Source organism: Clupea harengus, chromosome 10 (assembly GCF_900700415.2).
Source record: "Clupea harengus chromosome 10, Ch_v2.0.2, whole genome shotgun sequence".
NCBI lineage: Eukaryota > Metazoa > Chordata > Actinopteri > Clupeiformes > Clupeidae > Clupea > Clupea harengus.
The window spans coordinates 1843585-1855626 of record NC_045161.1 but is presented as its reverse complement, the minus strand read 5'-3'; the positions used below and the strand labels follow the sequence as shown (position 1 = coordinate 1855626).

The following is a 12042-nucleotide window of genomic DNA, read 5'->3' as shown; positions in this document are numbered from 1 at the left end:
AGCCGAATACTAATGAAATAGCTGCCAGACGCAGAGAAAAATAAAAGAGCTACAGTGTGTGAGAGTTTGTGTGAAGTGTGAGAAAGAGAATGTGGGTGTGTGTGAGAGAGCAAGCAAAGAGAGGGAGAGAGACAGAAGTCCTACAGCCATGAAGAGAGAGAGAGAAAAAAAAAAAACACCTTTTGATATGCTGCTGCCGCAGCAACAACCCCTCCCTGCCTTCTCCATCTCTCTCCCACCGCGTCCCTTTGGCACCTTATTATCTCGAAGGGAAAGTGAGAGGGGGCGTGGCAGGTGATAGAACTGGGGCGTGTGGTTTTGGGGTTAACACAAGGCGTATAGTATAGCATGTGTCCCAGAAATGTGGATGCCGTTTCCCAAATGCTGAATTCTGCAGCCCCGGACTGCCACAAGAGAGAGTCTATTGAGCCTCTGCAGATTGAATTAGCCCCACTTACATGGCCATCTCCCTCACAGTGAGCTCAGGCAGGCTCCACCGCTCCCTAGACTCGGAGGGTTGGTCAGCCCCCCCCACCCACCCCCTTTAAATCACAGGCCATGGACGCAGGAGAGGAGAGGGCTGGTGTGCTATGACACTCTCTCTCTCTCAGACCAACTTATGCAAGAGAAAAAACCCAAGAAAAAGAGAAACGGGTACTTACAAACTCCCTCTTCTGGGCAGGCTCAGCTCCTTCTGCAAGAGAACACAGAGACACAGGGCAGAACATAAGTATGGTGGCCAAGATTACAATTAGAAGCTGTAACTGTGAACAAACACACAGATGACAGCACATATGCCTGGCAAAGAGCTAAGGATTTTGAGGGATAATGCTTATGTTATGGACATTGTATAACCACACTAATCACACAAGCCTAGTCACAAATCTCTAATGCTTTGTAATTTTTATGAATATAGAGCTGACTAAAGCCGGGCAGACACAGTGCAAATTGTGCGTACGATGTGGTAACTCACACACTACACGTTTCAATCGGTCTGTCCGCATGGACAAAACCCCGTGATTGTTGTTCTCACACTGAGCAAAATCGGACAGTGGAACTACTCACACTGCAGTATAGCCCGACAGAAAATTCTGACATTGCAAAAAATCTACCCAATCGGGAACATTGATTGCTCTGGCTTTTAATCAGGCGTCATGACCCTGCTCAAACTGCAGGATGAATGACAACCAATCTGATGGGACTGAGACTCTTTTTTTTATTAATTACCATGTTTAACGAATACGTCATTTCCGTGTAATTCTGTTTAATATACAATGAACATGCAGGCTATCACGTCACAACTTAGCTTCCATTCTTATGCATCTTGTGCACTTACTTATGGTAAACACTAGGTGGCAGAAGAGTACCACATAATAACCTAACTACTCTATTGAAGAGAATGTCTTCAATTATACCATTTATATGTGATAGGGCTACATACACACAATCTTTTTACATCCAAACCATCTGGCTACTACCCAAGCTGAAATGTCATGATTGAGATCACAGGTTTGACACACAATTCAGTTCAACAATAAACTGTGTGAATGTGTATTTCAACAAACCATAACCACAACCAAAAATGTCTCATCTATCAACTCTCTAAAACAGTGAACAACTGTCATGGCAACAGTTCTCAAGGGGAATAAGGGCCGTATGTAAAAATCAAACGGATCACCAGCGTCTGCATATCCTTCCAGAAAGCCAGCACAAAGACACAGACTGCTACCCTCATTTCGGACAAAGTGCTAAATCAAATATAGACATGGGTGTGTGTGCAGCGCATGGGCCATTATAATGATTAGGCTAAATGGATGGGTATGTTTACGGAGTCATCATCTATTAGCGAGGCGGCTAGTTGGTCAGGGCCATTGGGGAAAACAGGAGTGTTTGTTTACAGAAGCCCCATTACAGAGCAGCACTCTGGGTTGACCCCTCACCTTCCATCAGCAAAAGGATTTCATTTTTTTTTACAGGTACATTTCCTAAAATTGCAAAATGGAACGGGTATATCGGCCAAGGAAGCCAAGAACTCGACCTATGTTTAAGATGATTACACCCTGGTGCTCTTTCAAAGTAACCACCTAAATGAACGTTATTCATTTGTCACCTTCGCATACTGACGACATTAGAGCCATATACCACACATGGATTGGTATAAGATGGTGAGCAAAAGGTTTCAACCATCAAGGAGACGGAGAACAAACGTGTTTGACAAAATTAGGAAAAGAAAGCAGTGAGACAGGAAGAGACCCAGAGGGGAACTAACAGAATAATATAATACAATATTTTCACCTTCACATACTGATGACATTAGAGCCATATACCACACAAAATTAGGAACAGAAAGTATATAATATAATACAATATCTAATATAGTATTAATAATAATAATGCAGAAAGGGAGAGAGAGAGACAGACAGATGGGCACCACGGGACAGGGGTGACATGGGGGTCTGGTGTGAGGGGAAGAGTCGGACAGGGATGTGTGCATGTCTGAGTAGCATCTGTCTCCTGTGCCAGGGAGCCATCAAACCCCAATGACCCGTCTGCACAATATTAACGCAGCAACTCGGAGGGAAGTGCACCGTGTGCAAAACAAAACAGCCAACACTGTTTAGGCTAATTAGTGACTCAGGCAACCTGCACTCGTATGGCTTTTGGCTGTGTCTATATGTCTATTATGTAGACCCTTTTAATACTTATTACATGAAGAGAAGAAAGGAGCGGTAAGATTCCTCTGACACAATGTGTATCCCCTCTTTCTGAAGAGAAGCTAATGGGAGCGCCGTAAAAGGTGTGGCCGTGTGAGAGCGCGCTCCAGTCGTAGCACAGCTCCAGCCCCCCCTGGTCTGTTTAAAATGAGGTCAAGTCACCCACACACACACACACACACACACACACACACACACACACACACACACACACACACACACACACACACACACACACACACACACACACACACACACACACACACACACACACACACACACACACACACACACACAGTGTTTCTGACTAATGGGAGTCTGGCACCAGACCTTCCACCAAGCACTCGAGACAACCCACTACCCCAAGGACATGCCAACACTAAATCTACAATGACTGTATCCCCAGCCCTAACCCTCGACAGAGACAAAAACACAAACCACTGTTCAAAGTTCAGAGTCTATAATGAGCAAGATAAATGATGGGAATCCATCAAAAGAAATATATAAATATATAGCCTGCATCCTTCCACGTCAAAACCTAAAATCACATTTCCAGCGCTTTGCTCTGAGGCTAAATGGCCTCCGTCGTCTCGACCTGCGTCTCCTCTTCCATCTCCAGACCACAGCCTCACAAGCTCAACTCAATTTACTGCTCCTCCAGCCCAGCGTCTGACGCAGGACAGAGAGCCTACTGCAGCATACACTGACAAGGCAACTGAAGTATGCTAAGGAGGAGCGGTTAAACTTCATTACATCTGCAAATGCTCAGCGAAGAGGGAGAGTGAGCATCTCATGGTTCTGTGTAATGCACAATGCTTAATGGCCACCTGATGCCATGCCATTACTGCCAGTGCGGCTGAAGTGGGGGAGTTGATGCAGAAATCCAGGAAGATTGTATTGTGTCTCGAGCTGCAGGAGGGATGGATAATATGTCCTTGAGATTGATCCAGAGTTCAGCTAGTTTATCCTAAAAAACAATGTCTAGTTTTGGCTGAAGCGGAGATGAGCGACTACACACAAGCGCGCACACACACACACACACACACACACACACACACACACACACACACACACACACACACACACACACACACACACACACACAGGGCCATGTCGTTTGAAAGGATGGGTATCTAGTTGGCCTGGCTGATTGCATTAAAGCGTGCGGGTAGGTGGGGTCCCTGTTCCGCCACGTTCTAGAAGGCCCCCACCATCACCGCACTCCCCAGCATCACTGCTATGGCCAATGAAATTAGTAAAAGTGACAGTTTGGACTGGGCTCTGCTGCGCTGCATAAAGGTAATCTGCCCAATGGAAGCCATCAATATTTCTTAAGTCCATCGAGCGTGACAGGGAGCCAGAGAGCAGGGAAATGTAATTAGAAGGATGGGCGGAGGAGGGAGAGAGGGAGAGAGAGAGAGAGAGAGAGAGAGAGAGAGAGAGAGAGAGAGAGACGGACCATACGCCAGGGAAACAGCCGAATCAGACAGAAAGACAGTCATCCAGGGGAGACAGGGGGCGAGAGAGAGGGGCAGGCCTACACTGTGTGCCAGTCAAGCAGTGAACCGAGCCATTGAGGACCACTTTGCTGGGAAGTAATTACAAAAGGAGTGGCTACATGCAGGGACAAAAAAGGGGCAACTTTAAGGTGGGGTTTCAAACAGCAGAATTCACACCACTGTGCTTTTAAAATGCTTTTTTGATGGGTCGAGGTTAAGAGTTTTCAACTTTTATACAACCACATGGACAACCACACGTCACACCTTTCAAACTGAATTGTTTCTTCTCTAAAAACACAAATAAAATAGGCGACAAGCCTGTAATGCACTCACATATACAGAGAACTTGTTGAGAATGACTTAGGTCAGCTAAGCCCAGTTGGTGGAGGTGAGTGTGTGAGTCTATGCCTTCTGTGTGCTGTAGTGCCACATCCCTAACTCTGCAGAGGGGGTGACTCAGCTCCTCTACGTTACAAACAAGGTCACCTCAGGCCACCAGACTTCAAGAAAAACCTTCTGGTTGTCTTGGCCCAGCCAAGCATGATCAAGCCAAAAAAAATTAATAAATAAAAAAAACAAACCCCACCCGCCACTTCCACTTTTCTCTCCTGCCAGATATCCACCGCTCCGAGAAAGAGGTGAGGCCCATAATCTTAACCCTGTCTGACGCTGAAAAACATACACCCACACTTGGCTGTCCTGCCTACATCAAGTCTCCAGAATCTAATTTAAGAGGGGGGGTGGGGGATAAGACAGACAGATAAACAGAGCAGAAGAGAGAGGGAGGGAGGGAGAGAGAGAGAGAGAGAGAGAGAGAGAGAGAGGGAGGGAGAGAGAGAGAGAGAGAGAGAGAGAGGGAGGGACAGACACAAAGGAGCCTCTGACCTGAGCTCAGGAGAAGAGAGACATGAGAAGGGAAGGGGTCAGGGGTCAGGGGATACAGAGCGCCCATGTAGCTGGATCTCTGGATGGCTTCCTCTGTGTCTCCCCCAGTGAATGACATGGGGGCCGGGCACTGTGCTGCTGTGGAGTTAATCCCCTCTGTCTGTGGGTGGTGAGATGGGGAGAGGCTGTGCCTGCAACTAACGCCCAGACAGCCAGGCACACTGTCAACACAGACCTGTGGCTGCCAGATTTGGATCCTGTTGTCACACTGAAACCCCTGCACTGACGGATACATCAGACACGCTCAAAGCAATCAATTAGATTCCAAGCAGACACTAAATCCATTTTTCTGGAGCTACACTGACATCCACAAATCACATGGGCTGGGTGCTATGAAGGCTTTAATGGTTTGTTCAAACACACAAAATAAAAGATCTACAATGGAGTCATTTAATTTTTTTTATTTCTGACATACTGACGCACTGAGCTGCTGATAGCTCATCTCTACTCTAAACATGGTAATAATTGCTTGTTTACACAAGATACAAACACACAATTAATGAGGCAAGGGAGAAATAATTGCCTGTTCATGACCATAGCAGCACTCGATAGTAGCAGTAGCAGCAGCAGGCACGGTAATAAGATTGGCTCAACTGCTAGCATAGCCAGTTCAACAGGCATACAGAACAAAATGCCACAGCCTCAGGCAGCTACATTAACCGCTTTTTGCCGAGCATTTATCCAACTGATATGGGTCTAAACGATGTATCGAAACTGTTTGTGAAGTGCTAAACTTTATCAAATGATTAAAAAAAACAATGTCCATTCCTCTTAGCAGCACTGCCGTTTGTTTAGGTTGTTTTGAGGCGATGAGGTTCCATTAACAGAGAGTCTGTGGGCTGAATGCTAAGTCATCAGAGAAAGGAATTCAATGAATCCAGGATCTTTCCAGAACTAGGCAGCAATATAGGGCTAATCTTGCAGAATGACTTGACCCAAGCCCAAAGGGGATTGCATGGTTCATTAGCATGGAGCACCAATGACATAATTCTGGAGCACCTACGAGACGCCTAGTCTTCACTTCCATCTGAAATGGAAAAGAATCTTCTGGAAGAGACTGGTGCTAACCCAGACTTCAGGGTCATCGCATAGGGACAGCATCTCCAATGACAATATGTCTTATGGGATATTTATACCTGTGTGGGATGAACACTTTGGCCTGAACACCTGGCGTCTTACCTCCCTTACAAAATGCAGAAAAGTGCAACAAATTATCCCACCGTCTAAAAGCCTACTGTGTGGGTTACAAGAGCAATTAAGCTTCATGCCTCAATTTTGGCCAGTTAAAGTTGCTGCCAACCCATTCAAACTGAGGCAGGAGTACACTGATGCGATAGAAGGGACCAGCCACAAAAAAAGGTCTGAGAGAATATTGTCTTCCTTCAATTCGATGAGGCATGGAATACATCTCCCACAGTCACAACCTAACTAGTTGTGTCATGTAAAGAATATCTAAAATGGTTCCGATTCAGAGAAAGAAAAAACGAGCCAAAGTGAGAGCAAAAAAGACTAGACTTGTTTGACAGACACAAGATTGACATCAATGTCGCGAAAATGTTATAAGATATCTGGAACAAAAGAAGCTGATGAGCCTAACTATTAGTTATGCTCCGTAAGACTGACAAAAGTCTCTTAACTATTAGCTATGCTCCGTAAGACTGACAAAAGTCTCTTAACTATTAGCTATGCTCCGTAAGACTGACAAAAGTCCTTGGAATGGGTTGGCAAACAGGCTGAACAGCCATGCTTACGGCGAAGCATAACAATGTCTTTCTAAATAGATCAGATGCCAAGCAATGACTGCTGATGACGCAGCCTTGGGAATATCTTTCACATAAGGGTGAGTCTGGGCACGGATCCAGCTGGACCAACCCAAATGCCACACTATTGCAATGAAGAGGTAAGAAGAGCAAGAGGAAGAGGAAGGCCACCAAGAGATGAAAGTAGTAAGGAGGTAAGTGCAAAGAAAGGGTAAGAAAGAGGGAGAATGAGGACCTTTTAGATAGAGGTGGGGAAATCACTCAAAACATAAAGGCTGCTCATACACACACACACACACACACACACACACACACACCAACCAACCAAACACACACACAGACACACACACACACACACACACACACCCACTCCCTACATTTACAGATTAATTTGCTAATTACCCTTCTCTATTGTGTCTCATATCTCTTCCAGCACTGGGGAGGGTGTCTGCCCCGTCCAATCCTAACTCCCTTAGAGAGGCCTCTAATCTGGCCTGATCAGGCTGCCTATTCATGCCCCTGACACAAGCAGCTCCACACTCTGTGAAGAGGGGGGTGGGGTGGGGGGGGGGGGGGGGGGGGGATACACAGCGCTAATCCTAATTAGAATGTGCACATTCAAATGAAATCTTCATGCTTCACTGCCATTATTATGTGGCGATAATGGAGAGAAAAATACTGGTATTGAAGACTGGCATGTGGTTTATTTATTTTTTTGTCTCTTACTATCAAAACAATTAACACTAATGAAAAAAATGGTGCTGGTGTTTGTTTCAACACACTCAAACAGCAAACAGAGACGGTGGAATTAACCAAGTCTGTGTTTGGCCAATTTGGCAGTTCATCATCCAACAGTAGACTGCTCCCACATCGTGTTGTCATTGCCTTTGTCTGAACTTGGTCGCTTGAAGCTATCTGCTGCGCGGGCCTCCTCAGAGGATGGCCGTGAGTGAGCAGAGGAGGATTGCAGCACTGCCAGCCCTGTCTGATTAGTATACAGTACTGAGAGAGGTGTGTGTGCACAACACAGGCCCTGTCTGATTAGTATACAGTACTGAGAGAGGTGTGTGTGCTCTGTCTGATTAGTATACAGTACTGAGAGAGGTGTGTGTGCGCAACACAGGCTCTGTCTGATTAGTATACAGTACTGAGAGAGGTGTGTGTGCACAACACAGGCACAACACAGGCTCTGTCTGATTAGTATACAGTACTGAGAGAGGTGTGTGTGCGCAACACAGGCACAACACAGGCTCTGTCTGATTAGTATACAGTACTGAGAGAGGTGTGTGTGCGCAACACAGGCACAACACAGGCTCTGTCTGATTAGTATACAGTACTGAGAGAGGTGTGTGTGCACAACACAGGCACAACACAGGCACTGCCAGCTCTGTCTGATTAGTATACAGTACTGAGAGAGGTGTGTGTGATTAGTATACAGTACTGAGAGAGGTGTGTGTGATTAGTATACAGTACTGAGAGAGGTGTGTGTGCACAACACAGGCACCCTGTCTGCTTCCCAACCAGATGGATGACAGCAATCACCTCTCGGAGGACCAGAGGAATCCTCAAACACAATCTACAGTACCAGCTCCTGTATCCCTGGAAACGGCTCTCAATTTCTCTACAGAATCTACAGTACCAGCTCCTGTATCCCTGGAAACGGCTCTCAATTTCTCTACACAATCTACAGTACCAGCTCCTGTATCCCTGGAAACGGCTCTCAATTTCTCTACTGTCGTGTCAGCATGGAAATGAAGGAGCGTAAAAACCCAATGCTGACTGTGAATATCAAAAACCAAAAGGAGGACAAAAGGGGTTTCCATATAAGGAAAGCTGCAGAGCATGGTATTGTCTAGACTGGTTAGACATACCACACAAGGTAGGTGACCTGGAGTAATATAATACCACACCATACCTGAATCCCCTGTAAGATGGTGCTGAAGCAAGCAGCAGTGCTCATCACATGGAGAGACTGCCTGTTTTGTGTTGTGCTGTGTTGCCTTTGAGTATCAAGAGGCCTTGGACTTGAAACAAATGTGGGTTGAAATGGATGTCTACTCTTTGTGTTGTGTATATATGTGGTGAATTCAGTAGGGGACTATATGCCGTGTCTATGGCCCTGTAACCAGCGCTGAGGGGGCTAACTGCCATAGCGTCATTAAAAGCAGCAAAGACGCAGAGGCCTTGGGGGCTAACTGCCACATGGGGAGAGTTCAGGAGGCGTGCTGAAGCTAACAAAAGCACCACACTGAGTCAAGTCACAGCAGAAGAGCATCCCTTCCACGATGGGCTTTAATGACACAGTGAGCATCACTGCAGGGAGCGTCTCAGTGAGTGGTGGCGGAGGGGAAAACAGCCTATTCTATTCTATTGCAGCTTAGAATATCATTTAGAGCTGGCTGGTGAGACAAGGCCATTAGATGCCTGATCTTCCACTGAAGGCACTTCATTGTAAGTTCTACCCTATACTTAAAAAAAGGATCACTGCCAAGATGCCATAAAATGATGTCTTTTGAACGGAAACCTTTTCACAGAAACCTATTCTGCATATGGCATTAAACTTGAATGTGTGCGCTCAATCTAGCCGATTTATCAAAGTAACTGGTATTCTTGACATCCTTATATTTGAAATGTTCAGTAAATATACAACACACAATGGAGAATAGAGCTGTCTCTTGTGTGTGTGTCTGCTACCACCCCCACCCCCCCCCCCCACCCCCTCCGTTGCCTTCCTCCTGTCCTCCTCCTCCTCCTCCTCCTCCTCCTCCTCCTCCTCCTCGGTCTCTGCCTCCCTTGTTTCTGTGTCGGTGAAACTCAGTTCATTATCTGGAGGCAGACAGACGGAGACACCTTCCAGGCCTACTCCCTGATGCTCTGCACCCTGACACACGCAAACATCTTCAATTTGCACCTTCAGGCTGGCTCACCCCCTCCCCTTACCATGACTCCACCACCCCCTCCCCCTCCCCCTCACCATGACTCCCACCACCCCCCCCCCCGCCGCCTGAGGAATACACACACACACACACACACACACACACACACACACGGAAAAATACAGACATGGGCAGCACACACACTCCCCCACAAGCGATCCTACAAAGGGTACACACATACACACACACACACACTTATGTGATGGGGTCATTTGTCTAACAGACAGCAAACTACCCCAAGAAAGATACCAGCAGAGCTCTCTCAGGTGGAAGGGAAGCACGGGACGTGAGTGATAGAGGGGAAAGCACAGGAACATGGAGAGAAGAAGAACAAAGAGGAGGGAACGAGAACAATGAACAGAGAGAGGAACAAAGAAAAGCAGACTAAGACACTAGGAAATGTGGCAGTCTAAAGATACAATTAAAAATGTATATATATAAAAAAAGAAGACCACGGGATAGGAAATATTAGGTTAAATGGGTAGGGCTTGAACAGCTGAAGAGAGAGACAGGATACGGACAGCAGGATGAAAACAGATGGCAGCACGTAGGCTGACTGATGAAGAGAGAGAAAAAGAGATTGAATGTAGAAAGGTGAGGTGAGGTAAGAAGAAGAGATGAAAGGGTGAGGAGAACAAGAGAAAGAACACCTGAAAACAGAGGAGCAAGAGCAGATTAATGAAAGAGAGAAAACATGGGGACGGAAAGATACTGGGCGGTGGACGTGTGGAGCTAAAAAGAGGAGGCGACATAGAATAGAGAGAGCTGGGGATGCAAGAGGGGGGGGGGGGGAGGAAGACATAACAACAGAAGCAAACGTGGAGGAAGGAACCATGTGACAACAATGGAAAAATATGTAATACAAAAAGAAATGTGGCCGCCGCCGCCGCCGGTCAGATTGAAGGTAACCGTCTGAGAGGAGACTATGGGATCAAAGCGAGGGATGAGACAGCTACATGAAGAAAGACAAGGGGGATGGGAGGAGAGATGAGAAGCAAAACATGTACAGAGAAAAAAGATAAACAAAAACATGGAGGGATCGAGAAGAGAGAGAGAGAGAGAGAGAGAGATGGTCGGACGAGAAGCAGAGATGTGCACAGACAGGACAGAGGGATGATGGCGTATAGCAGCAAGAGGAAAGGTGGAGGGGCAGAGTGAAATACAGTAGAGAGAGAGGGGGGGGGGGACGGGACTGGGCTGGTGGTTCCCCTGAGATGGAAGCATGCGAGTAGGCGGCAGATCAAGGCCTGTTCCCCGCAGAGACAGCAGGCTGCCACGGTGCACAGGCTCAGTTAGGACTGTGGGCTGATTTCATCAATGCCCGCTATGAGAGGTACTCTAAGAAGGCAACCTTTTCCTCTCCAGGGTGAGAGGCAAGGGGAGAAAAAGAGAATTTGACTGAAAGGAAGACAGAAAGAATGAGATACAGACAAAGACAATATGAGGGGGGAGCGACAAAGAGAAAGCAAAAAGACGGAAAGTCTATTTGTCAAGGGAATGACACCCATTGCCACAGTGTCTCAACCCAGGATGAATTTAGAAAAGTCAGCGCACCACACCTGTAATTATGGTTTAGGTGAACCACTGGCACTTCTCTGTTTGTCCACGGTGCAGACTTCTCAAAACATTGTGTGAAATTCGAGTGTAGCCTGAGGGGTTGGGAGGAGGAGGGGTTGTCTAGACATTCAGATGCTAGGCCGTTGTAGATGTGTTCGCCTCAGCTGATGCAGTCGTAATGCACAGACTACGAACACAGCAGATAACGATGATCAATACCGACATGGAGTCCCGTGGTTCCAGCTACATCCAGCACTCAGGGCGATGTCCTCTAGTAATGAGGGCTTCCGTTCCAGTGTGAGTGTGCGTGTGCGTGTGTTGTAAGGTGTTGTGAGGTCCAACGTCATTCAAACTACAGGTCCAGATAGCTATAAGATACCAGATACCTAAAGCTCAGCATAAACAATACAAATATTAATATGTTGAAGCACCATAACATTCTCCTTGTGAGGCTTCTAACCCCCCTTTACATATGGAGGGAGACTGACCTAGGCTGTTTTTCATGAGGTCATTAGAGTTCATGGCAGAGCCAGACTGATATGTGCCAATGGATCATATGGTAAAGAGCTCTTGCACTGTGGGCAGAATCTGTGTCTGGGGTGTCCGTGTATTAATCACTGCTGTGTGTTTC

General features: G+C 46.6%; 1 protein-coding gene across 1 annotated transcript in view; it reads right to left on the bottom strand.

Annotated features, from left to right (window-relative positions):
• The window catches only part of mast2 (microtubule associated serine/threonine kinase 2), a 138411-nt gene that overhangs the window by 60587 nt on the left and 65782 nt on the right, over nt 1-12042 (bottom strand). The window contains 1 exon segment of the mRNA XM_042708941.1: nt 663-694. Within this exon segment, the coding sequence (XP_042564875.1) occupies nt 663-694 (32 nt within the window).